This window comes from Melanerpes formicivorus, unplaced genomic scaffold (assembly GCF_026170545.1).
Source record: "Melanerpes formicivorus ecotype bairdi unplaced genomic scaffold, bMelFor1.0.p_v2 SCAF_18, whole genome shotgun sequence".
Classification (NCBI taxonomy): domain Eukaryota; kingdom Metazoa; phylum Chordata; class Aves; order Piciformes; family Picidae; genus Melanerpes; species Melanerpes formicivorus.
Window position 1 is genome coordinate 11,142,948 of NW_027142370.1, and position 21,495 is coordinate 11,164,442.

General features: G+C 43.2%; 1 protein-coding gene across 1 annotated transcript in view; it reads left to right on the plus strand.

Moving 5' to 3' along the window:
- FAM193A (family with sequence similarity 193 member A) overlaps positions 1-21,495 on the plus strand; it is a 73,768-nt gene that overhangs the window by 46,085 nt on the left and 6,188 nt on the right. Inside the window, exons 9-19 of the mRNA XM_068149605.1 lie at positions 5,538-5,615; positions 7,136-7,248; positions 7,406-7,648; positions 8,697-8,850; positions 8,952-9,131; positions 11,772-12,023; positions 14,378-14,576; positions 15,797-16,069; positions 16,391-16,673; positions 18,020-18,206; positions 20,010-20,240. Coding sequence (XP_068005706.1) covers positions 5,538-5,615; positions 7,136-7,248; positions 7,406-7,648; positions 8,697-8,850; positions 8,952-9,131; positions 11,772-12,023; positions 14,378-14,576; positions 15,797-16,069; positions 16,391-16,673; positions 18,020-18,206; positions 20,010-20,240 — 2,193 coding nt within the window. The remainder of the gene's footprint in view (positions 1-5,537; positions 5,616-7,135; positions 7,249-7,405; positions 7,649-8,696; positions 8,851-8,951; positions 9,132-11,771; positions 12,024-14,377; positions 14,577-15,796; positions 16,070-16,390; positions 16,674-18,019; positions 18,207-20,009; positions 20,241-21,495) is intronic.

Genomic DNA, 21,495 nt, shown 5'->3' on the forward strand with positions numbered 1-21,495 from the left:
CTCAAAGGTCTCTTCCAACCTGGTCTGGTCTATTCTATTTTTTTTTTTTCCAAAAGATGGAATTTCTGGTGTCATATTTATCTCAGGCTTCTGACTGGTTGATCTGCACTGCTTCAGAATCAACTCAGCTGGTTTTTCTGTGCTTCTCTGTATCCAGTGACCATGTAGCTGCTGCCAGTAGTGTCTTAGAGCTTTTTTTATCTGCTCAGTGAAGCCTGTATCCTGAGATAAACTGAACCACTTCTCCCTTTTGGGGAACCAATATCAGCTTATTTTCCAGTGACCAAAAAATGCAAAGGGGATATGTAGGGAAAACAGTCCTAAAGCTTAAACCATCAAATATTCAAGGAGATACTGATATTTATTCTGTTATTTAGATGTAGAAAAAATAGCTTCAGAATTGCACCTTAACCCCTGTGCTGGTGATAGCCTGTGGTTATGCTCTGATCAAAACCACAACAGCAGGATGATCATCTTACCTGAATTTTCAGTGGTATTTCTGTCAACAAGGTGAAATCAGGAAGGCTGGCTACTATGGAAACTGTGATCTTAACACTGAGTGCATGTTCATTATTTGCTGCCTCTTGGCTTAACAAATCTGTGAGGTTTTATTGCTGGTGTATCAAAGGTTGGAAGGCAAGACATCACAAGGGTAAACTTAAGCATGGTCCTCATTTCTGTGCTGTGGAACTGTACCCAAAATTTTAGCCAGGCAATCAGCAGAGATAATGAATGTCCCTGCCACTACAGTGTGTTCTGTTACTTGTTCTTGGGGGAACAAGGGAATAGCTTTTGCAAGCAGTGCAAGTACACTTCTATTCTTTCTGTGGCTTTGTAACAAAACTGTCATGCACCCACATGTGACTTAATGTGATTCTTCCCCTTGGCTCTTGTGAGACCCCCACCTTGAATATTGCATCTGGCTCTGGTGCCCCCATCATAAGAAGAACACAGAGTTCTTGGGAGTCTGGAGGAGGGCCACAAAGATGATCCAAGGACAGACTGAAGGAGCTGGGGTGGTTCAGCCTGAAGAGAAGACTCCAGAGGGACCTTAGAACTGCCTTCCAATACCTGAAGGGATCCTTCAGGAAGGCTGCAGAGGGACTGCTTGTAAGGGTGTCTAGCAACAGGACAAGGGGGAATGGTTTGAAGCTGAGGGAGAGTAGGGTTAGACTGGATCTCAGGAAAAAGTTCTTTGGTACAAGGACTGAGAGACCTGCGAGACTGTGGCTGCCTCCTCCCTGGGGATGTTCAAGGCCAGGTTGGATGAGGCCTTGAGCAGCTGAGTCTAGTTTAGGTTGGAGCTCTGAGGTCCCTTCCAACCTGAGCCATTCAGTGATTAATGCACTGCTATACCCTGTGTGTATGATGTAATCAAGTAGAGAATACAGGTTCATTCATACCAGCACTTGCTTTCATCATGGGTTAAACCCTGAGTAAAGTGTTGAGGGTATATGGACTAGATGAAAGTTCAAATGTATACAGCCTGTACCTCCAGATTCTGTTTTTCTTACCAAATTTACACTACACTTAAGGCAGGAGATCTCAAATATATCTGAGTCATTTCCATAAGTAATGACTAGACACTTGTAGGTACTTCCTGTGAAGGTGTCTCCTCTTTCTGAAAGCCTGCTCTCACAGAAGTAAAGAATACAGGAATGCCTTTATCTATCCCCAGAAGAGCCCAGGGAAAGCTTTTTATTTCTCCACAACCATATGTGGGTTTTTTTTGCTGTTTTATTATATTTTTAAGAGTTCTGGACAACTTAATAGGAAAACATAGTTTTGTACAGGCATTTTTTATTTGTCTTTATGGTGGCTGTGTAAGACACTGAAGTAGTTGAATTGAGTGCTGAGAGTTTGTGATAAATTATTCCGAGTGAAACAGTCAAGGAAAATAGGTCAGGTTCACAGATGGAATTTGGGATGCTTAAATATGCTGCTACACTTGATACAGAGTTGAGAATTTGGAAGCAAGAAGCACCCTGTGATGTGTATATATGACCACCAGAGTTCTCACAAGTGACCTAGTGGTATGTGTCCATGCTGAGCAAACTGCTGGCTTTGGTTCATGATTACATTTAGTTCAGAGTAAAGAAATTCTTGATTCCCCTGCTTGTCTCACTCCTGTCTCACTTTGCAATGTCTTGTCTGATGGATCTCAAATACTTTTCCATCTCAGGTAAAAAGGCAGGAGTGAGGTGAGTGGCAGTGGACCTCTGCTCCGTGGTGCAACAGTGGTAGTGTGCTCACTGCAGATGTGTAAGGCTGAAATGTAAATCATTCCTTCTGATGGCAGCTGAATTTCTCTCCCACTCTCTAGCAGAATTCTTGGGCATGAATCATGTGGTTTGGATTGCAGCTGCTTTGCTCTGCTGGAATAAAATTATTCTTTGGGGAAAAGAAAGAGGAGGGAAGAGATTTCCTATTACTTACAGAATTAATAGGATACTTGCAGACATGGGCTATTGGAAAGACTGCAAGGTTGGAAGTAGGAAAGCTTTAGCTTCAGCCCCATTAATACTCAAGTGTACCAAGACTTAAACCATGCTGTTCTCTTTGACAGCTTCTTGGCAGGCTTGAGTAGGCAGCTCCCAGTTAATGCACTGGCTGTTTGAAAAACTCTTCTTTGGCATTCAAGTCTTCTCTTGCAACTACAGTGAATGCAGGTGCCTGTCTTTGGTGAGGAGTCAGCTAGGTGGCAGGGCACCTAAAGCAGAGAGTGTTGCTGTGTTTAAATATAGCTCCAGGCTTCCCAGAAGCTGATAGAGCAGCCAGGATGAGATTTCCAATGTTCCTGGCTGCAGGGTCTGCAGTACCTTGGATTGTCTTAAGAAATGGGACCAATGGTTCAAGAATATTTCCTGTATGCTATTCTTTCAAACCCCCCCCCCCACATTTATACCTGATGAACTGACTTATTTATTTGTTTATGCATGTTAATATAACCTCTCTGGATCAAGGGAAACCAAAATCCACAGTAGCAGTTAGAAATTCATTAGGTGAAACTTGACTGCTTAATACTGTTTCAAACCCCCAGCTTAGGAGTTCTTTTTCCCCAAGGTAAATAATGTTAATAGCAGTAGTACACTTAGGGTGATAGTAAGAGTTGAAATGCTTAATCAGCTATGAATTTCTGGAGGCATGTCTTTGAAGGACAAAAGAGATCTAGTGGTATAACAGCAGCCAAGAGGGCCAATGGCATCCTGGCCTGCATCAGGAACAGTGTGGCCAGCAGAAGCAGGGAGGTCATTCTGCCCCTGTACACTGCACTGGTTAGGCCACACCTCGAGTCCTGTGTCCACTTCTGGGCCCCTCAGTTTAGGAAGGAGGTTGACTTGCTGGAACGAGTCCAGAGAAGGGCAACAAAGTTGGTGAGGGGTTTGGAACACAAGCCCTATGAGGAAAGACTGAGGGAGCTGGGGTTGCTCAGCCTGGAGAAGAGGAGACTCAGGGGTGACCTTATCACTCTCTACAACTACCTGAAGGGAGGTTGTAGACAGGCAGATGTTGGTCCCTTCTCCCAGGCAGCCAGTACCAGAACAAGAGGACACAGTCCCAGGCTGTGCCAGGGGAGGTTTAGGTTGGATGTTAGGAAGAAATTTTATACAGAGAGAGTGATTGCCCATTGGAATGGGCTGCCTGGGGAGGTGGTGGAGTCACCATCATTGGAGGTGTTCAGGAGGAGACTTGATGGGGTGCTTGGTGCCATGGGTTAGCTGTTTGGGTGGGTTGGATTGGTTGATGGGTTGGACACGATGATCTTGAAGGTCTCTTCCAACCTGGTTTGGTTTATTCTAAAAATAAAGGTTTATTCTAACCTACAGGACTTTGGCTCTTCACCATAGTTTTTGAAGCAATTTGGTATCATCTATAAGCTGGTAGATTTTACATGAGCTAGGTAAATCAAAGCACTGTAAAAGATGACCTAAATAGCTGCTTTTCCTGACTGATGAAGTAATGCTTTCTGAATGTGAGGTGCAGCAGGAGAAGCTTTATTCTTGCCTTTTGCTGTGTTAAAATTCTTGGAAGCTTTCACTTTCTGAGGGAGTATATTCAGTAAATCAGAACAAATACCATTTGTCAGGAGAAAGTTAGAGGTTCTGTGCATTTCTGGTGATGTGGTTCAGGGATGAGTAATGCTAAAATATTTTTCCACCCTTAGATAAATCATGAGCATGAAACAGTAAATAGTGTTAGTCTAGGTCACTAGTCCAATTTTTTTGACTCTTTGACTGGGTGGTTACTTCCACATGTGATACTTCAGAGCTTGCACTTGCTCCTTTAGAATAGAATAGAATAAACCAGGTTGGAAGAGACCTTCAAGATCATCGCGTCCAACCTATCACCTAACACCACCTAATCAACTAACCCATGTAACCAAGCACCCCGTCAAGTCTCCTCCTGAACACCTCCAGTGATGGTGACTCCACCACCTCCCCAGGCAGCACATTCCAATGGGCAATCACTCTCTCTGTGTAAAACTTCCTCCTGACCTCCAGCCTGAACTTCCCCTGGCGCAGCCTGAGACTGTGTCCTCTTGTTCTGGTGCTGGCTGCCTGGGAGAAGAGACCAACCTCTGTTTGTTTACAACCCCCCTTCAGGTAGTTGTAGAGAGCAATAAGGTCACCCCTGAGTCTCCTCCTCTCCAGGCTAAGCAGCCCCAGCTCCCTCAGCCTCTCCTCATAAGGCTTGTTTTCCAAGCCCCTCACCAACTTCGTTGCCCTTCTCTGGACTCGTTCCAGCAAGTCAACCTCCTTCCTAAACTGAGGGGCCCAGAACTGGACACAGGACTCGAGGTGTGGCCTAACCAGTGCAGTGTACAGGGGCAGAATGACCTCCCTGCTCCTGCTGGCCACACTGTTCTTAATGCAGGCCAGGATGCCATTGGCCCTCCTGGCCGCCTGGGCGCACTGTAGGCTCATGTTCATCCTATCATCAACCAGCACCCCCAGGTCCCTCTCTGCCTGGCTGCTCTCCAGCCACTCTGACCCCAGCCTGTAGCACTGCCTGCGGTTGTTGTGGCCAATGTGCAGAACCCGGCACTTGGATGTGTTCAATCTCATGCCGTTGGACTCTGCCCATCTGCCCAGCCTGTCGAGGTCTCTCTGCAGAGCCTCTCTACCCTCTAGCAGATCAACTCCTGTCTCCAGCTTGGTGTCATCAGCAAATGTACTTTGTTGAGGCCTTGCCAAAAGTCCTGTGTATCTAGATTTTGATGGGTTTGGGGGGAATCTGAGATGTTGAGGGTTTAATGCTTATCCTGTTTTATTGGAAATGCTTTGAAAATATTTAGTGGGAAGAAATATGAACGTAAGGAAAACCAGCAGGGAAAATCTGACCAAAAAATATCGCCAACGAATGGGAAGTCTGATGTGTAAATGACTCAAATGGTTAACAAATAAACCACTTTTCCTGTTGATTAAGGGTTTAAGAGCACTGACAAGCTAAGTGGAATGAAACTGACAGACCAACTGTAACCCCAGCATAGGTTTTTCTGACTGAAATCAATGAGTTCTCCTCAAATTCTGTTTTAGATGGCAATGAAAACAAAGCAACGCATGCTAAAGGAAGACTGGGAGTTTTTTAAACAGAGACGTTTTATCGAAGAGCAGGTAGGATTTGATCTCTATTTCTCTACCATTTTATGGTGATTGATGTCTAGTGGGAAGATGCAAACATCTGAGTACAGTATATTCTGCTAGTTCTATGCAATCTAATTCTGCAACTGCACCAGGCATGACGTTTGGTCAGGTAAAACACAGAAAAGCAGCGTCCCAGAAGAATATGTTGTAGTCTGAACTTGTAGTTACTAGAAGGCAGAAACATAAGCACCATAACCCTAGTTTCAGGGTTCAATACCAGCTGTTAAAACTCTTGATGTAGTAAAAGGGGAATTTTTGATGCCTTAGAGTGGGATCCAAAACAGCCAATACATTGAGTGTGGAGCTGCCTTGGGGAGCGTTGTGTTCGAGAGTTTAACAAACTCCCTGCTGCGTGCAGAGCTGGGGAGTGTGAGCTGCAGTAGCAGGGCAGATGATTGCATCTGTTATGACTCCAGAGATGGCTCCTACATCTGTTTTGTGGGGAGGAAGCTGAAGTAAAAGAACTATCTGCTTTTTTGAGATGTAGCCAGGTCCTATCTTATTAGAAAACTGGTTTAAGACATGGTACTGGCTTTCTGTAGCCTGAGAGTGTTCGGGTATGTATCATGGTCTCCATAAGAGAACAGTTTGACTAGGCTGGAGTTAAGACTGGATGGGGAACCTCTGTTCCTGTACCACTCTGCAAAGAGAAATGCTACTTGTGAGTCAGAGTAGGACAGCATGTTTTAATAGACATGAGCTGAAATGGGTAATGTCTCAAAGCAGTCACCAGTAAGTACTTTTTCAGATAAGAAACATAAGCCTGTGTTAACCATGTCTTTAGAACATCTGGTATACAGGGCTCCTTAGAGGACTTGAGGAAGAATCCTCTTTTTACTTGATCCTAATTGGTCTTAAGTGAGCTGTAAGCCCCTGGCTGCTTAGGTAAGGCTCAGGCCTGGGCATCTAGAGAAGTTGAAGCTTAGGCACATCCTTGTTTAACCTGAGGTTTGTAGGTATCTAATGAAATTAGGTGCTTTTGGGATTATGTCTCTGCTAGGTGGGAGGTTATTTGGATTGTATTTTTTCACTAATGCAGTCAGGTCTTGGTTTTGGCAGCTACTTTAATCCTTGAATCCTGTAGTCATCATGGCTACAGACTTAGTACTAATACCTTTTTGCAAGCTAAGGGTGAGTTAGCATTCTCTCTCCATTTGTCAGCAGCATCCTTGAAACACGAAGTGCTCAAGCTGAGAGTGCATCAGCAGAGATCAAGGGGATGGACTTGGCCACTTCACTATTTCATAGTAGAAACACACTTTCTTTGAACAGTTTCAGCGCCAAATGTTTATTGCTTGTAATTTTGACTTCCTTTTTCCCTCATAATCAAACCAACACCTTCATGAAACTCTTCTGAACTATTCTTCTTTTAAAATACTTTGTCCCAAGAACCTTTTTTTGATGATGTAATTTGTTAACCATGATCTGCCATTAAATTGTAAACAGAAAGCCTTGCACTACTAAAACACTGCCTTTATAATTTACTTCAGCTAAATAACAAGAAAGCACTAGCTGGGGAGAACAACTTCACAGACACAATGAGACACATGCTGTCATCACGTTTGAGCATGCCTGACTGTCCCAACTGTAATTATAGAAGAAGGTGAGCCAATGTTTTTCCTCTGAAATCATAATAAATCACTGGTTTCTTGTGCGAGGAGAAAGGAAATACATTATTGGAACAAAGAGTGGGGTTGCTTTAAACAAATGCTACTTAAGGAAGCTCATAAAAAAAATCTGGAATCTTAATTCCTGAACAGATGCACTTGTGATGACTGCAGTCTCTCACACATTTTAACGTGTGGCATCATGGACTCTCCTATAACGGACGATATCCACATTAACCAGTTGCCGCTGCAAATCGATTCCGCTCCGGATTATCTGTCGGAGATCCGCCCTCCCAGCATGTCTTCTGCAAGCTCAGGATCAGGATCCAGCTCACCTATTACAATTCAGCAACATCCCAGGCTGATCCTGGCAGATAACGGTTCTGCACCAACCTTGTAAGTTCTTTTTGCTCTTCTAATGTTTCGTAGCGAATGGAACTGAAGCGGGGAACTTGCACTGGTTGACTCATGAGGCGATGCCAGTTTTGCTTCAGGAAACTTGGGGTCTGAATCCAGCACCATTCTAACAACTCCAGTGATCCAGTTCCTAAAAGAGCTCATTGCTATTGAGAAACACAACTACCTGAAGGGAGGTTGTAGACAGGCGGACGTTGGTCTCTTCTCCCAGGCAGCCAGTACCAGAACAAGAGGACACAGGCTCAGGCTGCACCAGGGGAGGTTTAGGCTGGATGTTAGGAAGAAGTTCTATACAGAGAGAGTGATTGCCCATTGGAATGGGCTGCCCAGGGAGGTGGTGGAGTTGCTGTCATTGGAGGTGTTCAGGAGGAGACTTGATGGGGTGCTTGGTGCCATGGGTTAGTTGTTTAGGTGGGTTGGATTGGTTGATGGGTTGGACATGATGATCTTGAAGATCTCTTCCAACCTGGTTTATTCTATGTAATTCTATGTAAATGTAGGAGTTACTACCATGTTCAGTGTTCCCTGCTTACTGTTACTGGGTTGATGTTTAATGTATGGGAAGAACTGAATTTTAAGTTTACCCACATCACTCTTTCCTTAAAAGGAGTCATTTGCATAAGGCTTTTTCTTTTCATCAAGTTTAAGGTCATCCATATTCTGTCATTATTGATTCCATGGAATCATTCTGGTTGGAAAAGACCTTTCAGATTAAGCCCAGCCATTCTCTACATAGATTCTTGGTCAGAAACAGAGTGGTGGAAAAATATTTTACAGGAACAGCAGGGAATTTTGTTTCCAATCCAGGCATGCATCTGCTCTGGTCAGTGGGGTTATAAATCAGATTGCTTGGTTTGACTTGCTGGATACAATCAGTGCAATTAGACAACTCAGAAGACAATATTTTGCTTCCTGATGAGAACATTTATACAAGGGATGCCCTCAACTTCATTTTATTTGGGTGTTCTACCTGCCTTTGCTGAGATTACTGAGCACTGTGATTTATCTGAGCTGCTTCTCCCCTCAGTGGTAGTGATGATGAAGATGTTGCACCGTTATCAGCAAAGTTTGCTGATATCTACCCACTGAATAATTACGATGATGCAGAGGTTGTAGCCAACATGAATGGAATCCACAGCGAGCTAAACGGCGGAGGTGAAAACATGGCATTGAAAGATGAGGTACAGCATTCCCAATGCCCTGATGCTTTCTGGCAGTTGGATGTGCTGGCTGGAGAGAGGCTTAACTTTCACCCCCATGGTAATGAGTTCATGTTTTCCAGTCTCCTCAGGTGAGCAGTACTAGTAGCAGCTCCTCAGAAGCAGATGATGATGAAGCGGATGGGGAGAGCAGTGGTGAACCACCAGGGACTCAAAAGGAGGAAACGGCTCTAGGAAAAAGGACGTTAAGGAAAGATGAAGCAAAAATGGATAGTCCACCACCCTCTTACCCCAGCCAGCAGGTACAGTCATCTAAAAGCAACCCTTTCAATAAATTGAGTTTTTGAAATGTGGCTGCTGGAATGGTGATACCTTTACACCAGATGTCATTTCTGATGTATTAAATCAGCACTAGCTATGTCTGAGCCCTAAAAATATTTATCATCTGGTGAAATGTTGTATGTCTGGCCAAGGCCCTAAGCCTTACATGGTCTGTGACCTCTGTCAAACTAGTTTGAAACTGATGAGGAGATTCTGGTTTTAAGGTTTTAAGTCTGCCTGAGGGAAGCAAACTAAAGTGCAAGACCAAAATGCAGTTTTAACCTTTCTCTTTTATATTTTCCTGAAAGGAAAAAGAATTTTCTCAGAGTTTTTCTGAGCAATTCTTAATGACTTGCTTTTTAGCCTGATTTTTCAGAGCTGACTCTACCTTGTAATGCTGCATTCAATTGGTTTCATTGGTGCATGCCATGTACATTTGAGACTTGGATGTTACCTGTTGGGGTTGCTCATTTACTCAGTATCTTTATTTCTCTTTGGATTCCTTTTCATGCTCGGTACCCAAAGGTTTGTCAATTGGATTTTGAATCTCACCACACTCTTTGATCTCCTTCTTCTGTTAATTAATAGATGAGCATTGGTTTCTGGGTAATACTGAGGGTTCTTTTTATGAGGAAAATTGCTTGTGTGTGGTGTTAGTTTGTTTGGGGTTTTTTTCCCACCCTTTCTCCCCATAACTAATTAATTGAATCATATTTGGTTTATGAAAGGTTAGGTTGTTAAAATACACCTGTGTTCCATGCTGTCATGTTTTTAGGTGATAATGAGGAGTTATTTGTTTCTGTGAGAGGCTATTTAAGGACAATGCCACCTGTCAGCTTTCCTTTTAGAAATCTGAGTTTGTTCCTATTGCTTTTTTGAAAGATGGGTACTGCCACATTGCTGGGAAAAAGAGCAACTGGGAAACGTTCCTGGTATTGCTGCTGTTAGAACTATCTTCCCCTGAAATGTTATATGAGCTGAGGGAGGGAAGAGGAGCTGCTCTTTCCTGGACTGCTTTGCTTCCAAGGTCTCGGATCCTTTTGAGAAGAAACAGGCTAATGATACCTTGAGGTCAGCAGAAGGTTCTGATGAGGCCTGGATTTCTCATGGCTGACGCAATTATGACATTTTTCCTGAGAAATGTCTGCTTAGCACAGTTACACAATGGCTGAGTTTGGAAGGGACATTTGCTGGCAGTCTAGCCCAGCCCTCCTGCTCAAAGCAAGATCATACAGAGGAGGTTGGTCAGTGTGTCCAGTCACGTTTTGGATATCACCGAAGATGGAGGCTCCAGAATTGCTGTTGCAATGTTAGACCATTCTCACAAACTCTGTTGGAGTGGAATTTGCTGTGTTTCGGTCTGTGCCCATTTCCTCTTGTCCTTTCATGTGACACCACTGAGAGGAGTCTGGCACTCTCTGCTTTCCTCTTCCCTGTACAGGAAGGGAACACACACTCAGATAAGATTCCCTGAGTCTTCTCTCTTGAGGCTGAACAGTCCTAGCTCTCCTAGCTTTTTGTTGTATGACAGATGTTCCAAGTCCCAAATCATCTTTCTGATCCTTTACTGGACTCATTGCAGTATGTCCACACACTGTACTGGTGAGCCTAAAACTGGATCCAGTACCCCAGATGTCTCACTAGTACTGAGGAGAGTGAAGCAGTCATCTCCTTCGATGTGCTGGCAGTGCTCTGCTGGGTGCAGCTCAGGACTACTTCCCACTTAATCAGCTGATCCACCCTTAGTACTACTTTCTACACACACTGTTCTTCTGTATGCCTGCAAAATATCATCCAATTTGGTTTTTGGGACTTTTTTTATAGTGGGGTAATGAAGTGATATCATTTGATTGTTACTAGGCAGGGTTCCTATTCCTGGCTGTTCCTGATTATTTCTATCAGTGTCTCATTTGTCACTGATAGTGGTCACAGAATCATAGAATGGAGCAGTTCAGAAGGGACTTCTGGAGCTCTAGTCCACCCCCCTGCTAAAGCAGGGTCACCAAGAGCAGGTTGCTCAGGTTGGTTTGGAATCTCTGCAAAGAAAGAGACACCCCAGCCTCTCTGGGCACCCTGCTCCAGGGCAAAGTGGTTTTTCCTTATGTTTGGGTGGAACTTCCTGTGTCCCAGTCTGTGCTCCTTGTCCTATCACTGGGCATCACTGAGAAGAGCCCAGCCCCATTCTCCTGACCCTCACCCTGTAGCTATACATCAGCACTGAGCAAGATCCCCTCTATCAGCTTATCTGCAGGCTAACTAGCTCTCAGTCTGCCAGCCTCTCCTCTTAAGAGAGATGTTCCCAGCATCTTCATAGCCCTCACTGGACTCTCTCCAGTAGTTCCCTGTCTTTCTAAATAGTCATGTAGTACCTGATCAGTGTGAAATGCTGTCAGGTTTTGGAGCACTCCTTTTTTAACTAAGATAAAGGGCTAGTGCTTTTTCTTCACTACAAGATTTTCCACTGGTATAGATGAAAGAATTCTGTGGATGCTCTGAAAATACCAATGTGTGCAAAAGGAAATAATATTAATGCTGAGTAGGAAAAAAGGATGGGGGGAATGCCTGATCTGTAGAGGAGTTTGGAAATTACTGGGTTTTATATTTGTTTCATTTTCTTACAGGCTGACCAAGGTCCAAATGCTTGTGAATGTCACGTTTGCAAACAAGAAGCCTCAGGTCTAACAGCCTCTGCACTTGCAACTGGACGCCTGCCTGCTGGCCACCAGTTTATGAATCCTGAAAAACCTGCACATCCTGCACTTCATCTTTATCCTCACATCCATGGACATATACCATTGCATACAATCCCTCATCTGCCTCGTCCTCTTATCCACCCCACCTTGTATACAGCTTCTCCCTTCACACACAATAAGGTAAGCCTGGGGCACTCTTCCATGAACCAGTATGGCTGAGTGTCAGGGAAACCATGGAAGCTGCTTGGAGTTGTGGTCTGTTTATAGGAGTCTTCGTGGAGGGAATAGTGAGGGGTAGGGGCCAGGACAGATTCAGAGCTGGTGGAAGATTGATACAGCAGGTCTAAGGGTGGCTGTTGTCAGGAAAACAATTTCCATGTACCGTGATGAGAAAGCACGTGGGGTCAAATGAGGCTGGAATGATAGCAACAGTGATGGAACTTTAGTCCATGTAATAGGACTCATTAAATCTGTATTTCATATATATCAGAGGTCAAAATGTAATATTCTTTTCTGGCAGTGTCCTGAGGGGTCTAGTTAAAAATGTAAGTGATTTCTTTACTCTTTGAGAAAAATGAATGATGGGAGTCTATTTGCAAGGAGTTTTGAGTGCTCTGAGAGAACCTGGGCTTTTTGCAGGTTCTGCAACATTCTTTTGACCCCAAACTTGTAAGTAACGAGCAAGAGGAAGATTTGGAACAAGGATTGGGAGCAAGTGACAGCTTTTCAGAAGTAGGAGCCAAAAGCAAGCCTTGCCCTTGCTGTGGTGTAGTTTCACATCAATGCTGCTGAAAGGGGCAAAGTTTTGTGATTAGCTACACATTCCTGTTATCTCCTTTGCATCTAGTCCAGTGATCCTGTGGTTGGAAGTAGGATAGATAGGTTCACAGTGGTGACTGTTACTTACTCTTGCTGTCCTTCTTGACATCCACTTGAGTTGGTCTGTCTTCTCAGTGTCCCTTCCTCATCTTTTGCAGTACACCAGTTCTGTAGTGGCAGTGTGCCAGCCTCCCATCTCTCAACAGCCCACTACCACTTTTCTGAAACCCTAATGGTACTCCATCTTGGTTATCCTTCCAGAGCTGTTCTTGCATTCCTCATAGTGGTCTGCTCAAGCTCCCATCCATCTGCTCCAGCTCCCATCACTGATCTCTGCAGCCTTTCCTTTTGGAAGACCTTTCTGAGATAGAACATCTGTAGCGCACAATCAAGGCCGCACCAGAAGCCCTGTGCACAGCAGCAGGCTGCTGGCACTGAGTGGTTTTGTAATGCAGGCCAGATCTGTTAGCCCTGGCACAGAATCTGACCCAGCTTGGTGTTTTATGTTTGTGTTGTGCTGGAGCTGGAAAGATGTGCAGCAGCTGAAGCTTTAAGGAGTTTTCAGCTTCGAAGACCTGACTTAATTCAGCAGAGCTGGTAGTGAAGGAGCTAAGAAGCCGTGCTGGATCAGGCATGGTTCCTCATGGATAGCCTGTTCTGCCCTGTGAAATGTTTCATTGTACCCATGTATGTGAGCTTTCTTTCAGGCAGGGTATTGCAACCCCTGCCATCTTCACAATCAGAGTGAAAACCCATCTGTATAGCAAAAGGAGAGTAGCTGTATAAGTAGTTTCCTTGGCCAGAAATGCTTTAGACTTTCCTCTCTGAAATGTCACTGGACTCTGGTGATAGTTTTGCTATCTAGATCTACTTCTGCCTAGTTTTTCATTTTAACTAATCTAGTGCAAAAATACAGCCAACTCATTTTTCCTGGACTTCTTTGAGGGTGACAGGGATTGAGTATGATGCTTGCATTGCTCAAAGCCTCTGAGAGAAAGTTACATTTCAGAATGTGAATAAACAATTTCAGCCAGAAGCAATGGGGTGAGCCAGAGCAGTGTGCCTTCCTTAAACCAAGAAAAAGCCTGTGTACCCTTTTCTTTTCCCCAGCAGCTTCTTAAAATGAAAAAGGATATTCCTTGCCTGTTAAACTTCAAGTCAGGAATCTGCTAATACTTAGAGGTGAAAAAGGTGGAAGGCTATAATCAACTTAAAAATATATGTTTTAAGAGAATGAGTGTTTAATTTCTTTTCCTGCTGCCCTTATTTTTCCCTCTGAAGTGTTTGCAATCCCTTTGTCGCAATTGTCTGATGTGCTAATGATTGTCATGTCAGACAGGATTGTTTTTGGCACCTTGGGATTTGAAAGGTAATCATTCCTAACAAGTTCTACACTGCTTTTACTGCAAAATGAGAGTCTACCAGTACATATTAATCCAAGTCTTTTTTGGAGAACACTTTGGTGTTCATCAGTTAGCTAAATCTAAGAGCAGTGTTTGATTGTGAAGTGTATTCATGCCCATGCAGTCTGTGTAATATGTTATCTGTGCAAAAAAATCAACAAACCAGTCTCTTTATCGTTCTGGGAAACACTGGTAATTGTGCTTTTTAGAATGCCTTTCCCAGTTGAAACCCTGTGATTTGAATATTGCTGTTGGAGTGACTGTGTAAGCAAACAGAATATTAATGAGGAAAATACTCTTTTATTTTTGTAGGCATTACCGCCGGCTCCAGTTCAGAATCATACAAACAAGCATCAAGTATTCAATGCATCTCTCCAAGATCATATTTATCCAAGCTGTTTTGGGAGCACTCCAGATTGGAATAGCTCTAAATTTATAAGTCTTTGGGGTTCAGAGATGATGAATGACAAGAACTGGAATCCTGCTACGTTTTTGCCTGATACAATTCCTGGTGAGGGTTTGCTGCTACTTCACACTGACTAGTTAAAAGCCTTATGTTCTGAAATGCTGTGTGACACTTTTTGCCAGGAATGGGAGGTTTCAGCACCATGATTTTAGATGGTGGCATTCTGGCAGAGCTTTGCTGCCATTGCTCCTCCAGGAGGGCTGAAAAATGAAACATAAGTTCTTGTGTGCTGGGAAAGGATGCTAAAGGCGAAGGACTAACATGTAATTTTTCACCTGCACTCACCTGAGAGGTGTTTTTGTCTGCAGAAGTTTAGGGTTACAAAGAAATAGGGATTAAGGGAAAGTTTAAGTAGCTTTTGGTCTTCTGCCACAAAGGCCTGCTTCTTGTCTACAGGGTTGTAAGAGCACTGGTGGCATGGTACTACATCCTTTACACAGATAATTGCATTGCCATTCACAAAGTCACAGGCATAAGTCAAGCGAAAAATTCAAGTCTTTGGAAATACAGTTGGTCAAGTGAAAAAGAAGACACATGAGAGAGATCTTTCCATTCACATCATTGCAGATATCAAAATGCCTCATTGTATTTGACTTGTACGACAAAGGAAGCTTGGGTCTGTGGGGTGGCTTTTTTTTCCAACTGATTGCTGCTAACTTGTGTTGAGCTACTGCAGTGACACCTCAAACAAAAGGCTTTTAAAAACCTTCAGAGATCTTCCCTAACAGGATAGCTCAGCTATGTACACGTACAGTTGTAGGTAGCTGTTCCAGCAGGTCCTCAGGGGCAAGCTTGTGTGGAAGGTGTTACTGTAGTTAGCTGGGATTTCCAGTAAACTGGGAGATGAGGTGGTATTGAGAGAAGGAGGTGTTATTGCTGCTTGTTGCGTGGCAAACCTGGACTGTATTGAAGCTGACATTCTTAGCATGCAGAGTGATGGTAATTTTTAATTTTCCAGTTATAAATGGGTAAAGATGTCTGTAGCATTTTTGCTACTTGTTAACACACATTGAGTAGCGTTCTGAAAATTGTAACTTGAAGGTTTGTGAGTTCTGCTGTGAGACTTCTCAGCACGTTTTGCTACAGCTATTTCATTCGGGAGACATGGAGAGGGAAAGGAGGATCACTTCACTAATCCTACTAAGCCCACACAAACAAAATATCCTTGTTATTATGTATCTGAATTAGTGAGTGGTTAATTCTAAATGCCATAAAGAGAATTTTGTAGTTCTGTGATGCTTAATTGGTGTGTGTTTCACTTGAAGGGGGTGATCTATTAGCACCAGCACTCTCAGAAATAAGACCCGAAGCACTTCCTACAACATCTAGCAATGAAGCAACAGCAGTAACTGACAGCAAAGAGAAAAAGAATGCTGCAAAGAAGAAATGTCTGTACAATTTCCAGGATGCCTTTATGGAAGCTAATAAAGTTGTCATGGCAACTTCTTCTGCCACTTCTTCTGTCTCCTGCACGGCAACCACAGTGCAGTCAAGCAGCAACCAGTTCAAAGTATCATCCAAGAGACCTTCATCAATAGGTAAGGATTTGTTACTCACATAGAGGTTAGTAACTGACTCAAGGACATTTAAACATGAATCTTTGTGTGTTTATTTCAGTAACATTATGTATCCTAATGATTTTCTTTAATTGCTGTTCGTGTTACTCTTGAGTTATAGTCTCTGTACTTCAGAATTAAAGAACTTTGTAGAAGACTTTGATGTTAGAGTTTGGAACCAGTAGTAGGAAGGTGTTGAAATGCTGCTGCTTTTTACAGCACTGTGTATGATTCTTTGGGTGGCTAATGGAGACTTATTGACTAGTTGTTAATAGTAAATGATTTCTTTTCTCCCCAATTTAGGTGAAGTGTTTCACAATATTAATAAGGAGGACCATAGACATTCTGCACCAGTTGCACCACGAAATAGTCCTACCAGTTTAGCATCCCTTCCTTCACTGTCTCCTGCTGCACTGTCTCCAGCCTCTACGCCACATCTTCCAAATCTTGCTGCCCCTTCTTTCCCCAAAACTGCTGCAACAGCCCCTGGATTTGTGGATCCTCATTCAGGTCTTTGTCCTACCACAGTTGCACCTCCTACTTCAACCACAGACAGCTCTGTAAGTGCCCCACCAAGTGTCTGCAGGTAAGCTTATTGTTTCTGTTCTTCTTTTTTACAGTAGAAAGGGAATTAAAGTGCAGATTCTGCTTCTCATTTGCAAGTGGTCAAAGTGTGCAACGACTGTGTGCTCAGCAAATGAGCCAGTTCAGATGCTCAGTGTGTAACTTGATGTGAGATTTACAAACAGGATTTCTATGGCAGAATTTAGTTACTGAGATTAGAGACTGCAAAACACAGTTTTGATCTCTTCAGAGATGTGACCTGGGTGAAGTCAAGCTCTATTCTTTCTTACTCTGTCGTTGCCAGTAGCAGTTGCTGCTGCTGACACACAAGTGTCTGTTTTCTGTCATTTTGGCTTTGCAGAGCAAGCAGGAATGAACAGCTCTGAAAAAGTCAGGAGCCTGTAGACAGATTTAGCTCAGACTACAGAAATGTCACTTACGGTCTTGAAACCTGCCATGTAGCAACACATTTTCATCATTACACTTAAGCATCAGTCCCACCATTTCTAGAGTGATTGTAGTGCAGAAGTGTGGTCTGATTTTCAAAGGTCCTGGAGGTTGAGAGTAGTTTGGAGTTGTCTTATGGTTACCTATCATGGCAGACTGACAGTGGTGCCAAGTCTTTGATCTGTCTGAAGAGTCCAAGTGTAACATAAAAGCAGCGCAGTCATTGCTGTGAAGTACTGTGACCTGTAGAGCTGTGATCTTGGTTGCTTTCACAGAATGGTCATGGTTGAAAGGGGCCTCTGGACATCATCTAGTTGTCCTTTTTTGTTAGATACTTTTGAAGCAAATAGCATCATTTTAGAAGCATGGGGCAGCAGATAGGTTGGCCACAGTTATGCAGAGCTCTGAAGCAATCAACTGTTCTGTACCTGGTTCTTGAAGAGAAATGCTAGTTATTTCCCTGAAAAAGAGAGGTGCAGACAAGGCTAGAGGAATATTGTGGTTTTAGCTGACCTCAAATTTTTTAAGTCAAAAGTTTGAAAGTCTATCTAAAACCAAGGGATCATCTGAGAAAGGCTTAGTTCTTTGCTGCTGCGCAGCTCTGTTCAGGCCACAAGTGATGAGAAGGGCAGCAGTTTCCAAAGCATTCCATTTGAAAAGCAAGTAGAATCACTGCTTTGGAAACTTTTACCTGTTCAAAGCCAGGAAGAACAATTCCAAAACTCCTCCTCTAGTTCTTGTTCAGTGAGGTTTTTAGAAATCACTTCCCCATGTATCGTCTTATCTTGGTTTTGCAAGCTCCTGAATGTAGGCTGAAGGATTTGATGGCTGAGCACGGTTGTTCCTGCTAGATGGGTTTGTTCAAGTACCTTATTTATTATCCTGTGGTGTTTTTATAAGCTGCTTCTCTCTTTAACGTAGTGATCCTGACTGTGAGGGCCATCGCTGTGAGAACAGTAACACGTATGACCATCAACAGTACGATGGAGAGGAGAGCCAAGATGAAGACAGCTGTTCAGAGCATAGCTCCAGTACCTCAACATCCACAAATCAGAAGGAAGGCAAATACTGTGACTGCTGTTACTGTGAGTTCTTCGGCCATGGAGGAGTAAGTCATCAGATTTTATACTGGTTTTACTTGCTTTCTTGTCACTAACTCATCACTGATAGCTTGTGGTTTATCAGACTGCAGCCAAGGGGGGATGGTACTGGAGCTCACTCAAAAGAATTAGTAAAAGGAACATGAAGCAGGTGTTTTCCATTGTGACATGAAGAACTGAAGCAAACCTTTCCCATTGAAAGCAATTCAAGGGCAATGAAAATGAGTAAAAGCTGTAGGAAGCAACCAGCTTGGATAATAGATACTATGTTTGACTGCAACTGCAAACAGGAGCACTGAGGCACTGAAATTACTGTATGGAATTTATGCCTTCATTTGGAGGGTTGTAATTATAAACAATGCCATGAATTGGGGTAAAAGTACACTTAATATAGGATAGTTTGGAAAATGTGCATGGCAATTTATGAGCTGTAAAAATACAAATCCTGACAGTATTCACTTGAATTGGATTTTAAAAAGGAGGGGGGAGGGGAAAATAAAGAAGAGAAGCAGCTCTTCTTATGTAGAACATAGGCAATTACACCTTTAGCAAAGGGAAGCCCAATCTCAATCTTGCAAGTTTTCAGTATTACAGTTTTCTTCACTGGTACATTTTGGTAGGTACTGCCTTGTGTTTGCATTTAAAGGGTGTTTTGAAGAAATGATGAACTCCAAAGGCATGCAGGTTACACAAAACCTTTTCCTTTACTTTAATGTTTAATACTATTTGAGACATCCTGTATTTATCTTCATACCAGTAACACATTCATTGAGCTCTTGCAATTGTTATCTTTCCATTTGCATAAATGAAATGCTGAAGGCTCTTTAGTTGCCACATTTTTTCCTAAGCTACAATTTCACTTTCCCTCTGACCTCATTTGCAAACCTGTGTACAGTCTGTTTTAATGATCAATTAAGTGTTAGAATTGAAGTCTTTGACATGTTTTTTTTCTTAATTGAAGTAAAAGCTCAGTTTCTTAGCCATGTGTTTGATCAGGTGCAGTTTCATCTTAGGGCTTGAGCTGAATTAGAGGCCCCTGCCCTGTGGCTGAAAGGGGCAGGGAGAGGATCTCGTGTTTCATTGCATGTTCTCTCCATGTCCGTGATTGGTCTATCTCTGGCTGCACAGTAAGTTACTCCTGCTGAAGTGGCAGAACCCTACAGGATTTTCAAGTTAATAGGCTTTGCTTTGCTGGTTTCATGGCTTGAACCAGTGTAGCTCCAAATAGATGGGCACCAGATCTGGTGCAGGAGGGGAGAGGGTAAGGCAGCAGGAGGGGAGGAGGCGTGAGGAGTTGAGAGGCAGGAGCAGTGAAGGGGAATACAGGCAGTAAACATGACACAAAGATTCAGCCTGCAGCAGTGTTGTTAACAGGTTATTGATGCGGCTCTGCTGGAGGCTGTGATGGCACGCTTCACTGCAGGGTGATCAGACCCTCGCAGTTACAGCTGAGGCCCACATAGCCCCAGCTCTGAAACAGACTTCATACAAAATGGAAACAGCAGCAAATGTCTGCTGCTTTCCATGTGGTATGCTGATCATAAGAGAATATGGAAGTCTCCTCTCTTGCTTTTGAAGGTATTTCTTTGTTCCCTTGTGCATTCCTCTGCAAGAGAGTCATTTAGAAAGTAACATTCACAGCCTAGCACCAGGTCTGACCTTCAGGTAGACTTGTGAAGAATCATGAGTGTGATATTCAGGTTTGGACTTTCCAAGTTCTTTGAAAGTCTCTAAAACTTCAAAATCTGGGAAGTATTTGGGTCATTGCAATTTTCACATGTAGTCACTACGTTTTGTCTCGTGTCCTTCAGCCTCCAGCTGCACCAACCAGCAGAAATTATGCGGAGATGCGAGAAAAGCTTCGTTTACGTCTGACAAAAAGGAAAGAGGAGCAGCCCAAGAAGCCAGATCAGATCTCTGAAAGGGAAAGTGTTGTTGACCATCGAAAGGTGGAGGACTTGCTACAATTCATAAACAGCTCTGAAACCAAACCAGTAAGCAGTTCTCGGGCAGCCAAGCGAGCCAGACATAAGCAAAGGAAGGTAAGACATTGAAGTATGTTTACCCTGGACCTTATGGTTTGAATCTGTGCACTCTGCAAGGACACCACTGCCTCTGACTCTGCAGCGGTGGTGTGATTTCTCTGTAGCTGTGGCACACTGCCTGTTTGTGTATACACAGCTAGCTGACCTGTTCTGCTCCCAGAGGAGGGAGCCACATTAGGACACATTAGCCCCAGGTGGGACACTGGGAAGATGCCTCACAATGTCCTTCTGTGTTTTGCTGCAAGTCAGCTTTGTATTGGAATTTCCAAAGGGGTTTCTAAGTGTCAGAAATGTCAGGAATTTAATTTGTTTAGTAGAATTGGCATTTAAAAGTGGGGGAAGTTAGAAAAGTAGTGGTTTTGGTTTGGGATGATGATTATGATACAGTATCTCTGTAGGAGAACAGAAGACATCAGGTCAGTGCTTTGATGAAAGAGGGGAAGTTGAGATTTGATATTTTTAGAATGATTGCACTGGGCATCTTGCTGCCCTGATCAAATGCAGTGTCACAGGATGGCACACAGGGCTGTCCCAAGCCAGAGAGAGGTGCCAAGCTGCAGAGAGGGGTGAGGGAAGAAGAAATGGCAGCTTGCTTTCAAATGGAAATTGGTCAAAACATTTACTGAGTTAATAGAGGAAATCTATATGGAGTTTTTTAAGTTGAACAAGCAGGAAATTGGCTTTTCTTCCTGCAATTCAAGTATCAGCCTGAGGCTCAAGGTGCAGTGAGATTTGGTTACTAAGTGGGTTTGAGTTCTGGTAAGCACCTTGTGTGACCACACTGTAAATATTTCTTGTGTGTGAATTTCTTTGCTGCTACTAATTCTTTGTTCTTTAAATGCTTCCATGGATTTGGAAGACCTGATGTTCACCAGTTCTAGTCTTTGTGTTCATGTTGTAGCACTCTTCATCAACCTAAAGCCTTAGTGAGTTCCTCAATAAATAAACTTAACAAGATTCACCATGTAAAACTCACTTTGCTCTTGCAGTGCAGTTTGAGCATAAGAAGTGAAAGATTCCCACAGGGTTTCTCTTGCATTTGTAAAAGTGATGTGCAAGAAAACAAAGGGTCATGATTTTTCTCAGTGTATGACTCTCATTTTGCAAGTGATGCAAGGTCAGTGCTTCACCGCAAAGTTTTAGGCAAAATCCCTTATGTCTTTATTTCATGTGGTTAATGAACGCACGGCTGACAGAAGAGAACTTAACCATCCGCATTATTTTTGACAGCTTTTAATGCAACTTATGTGCT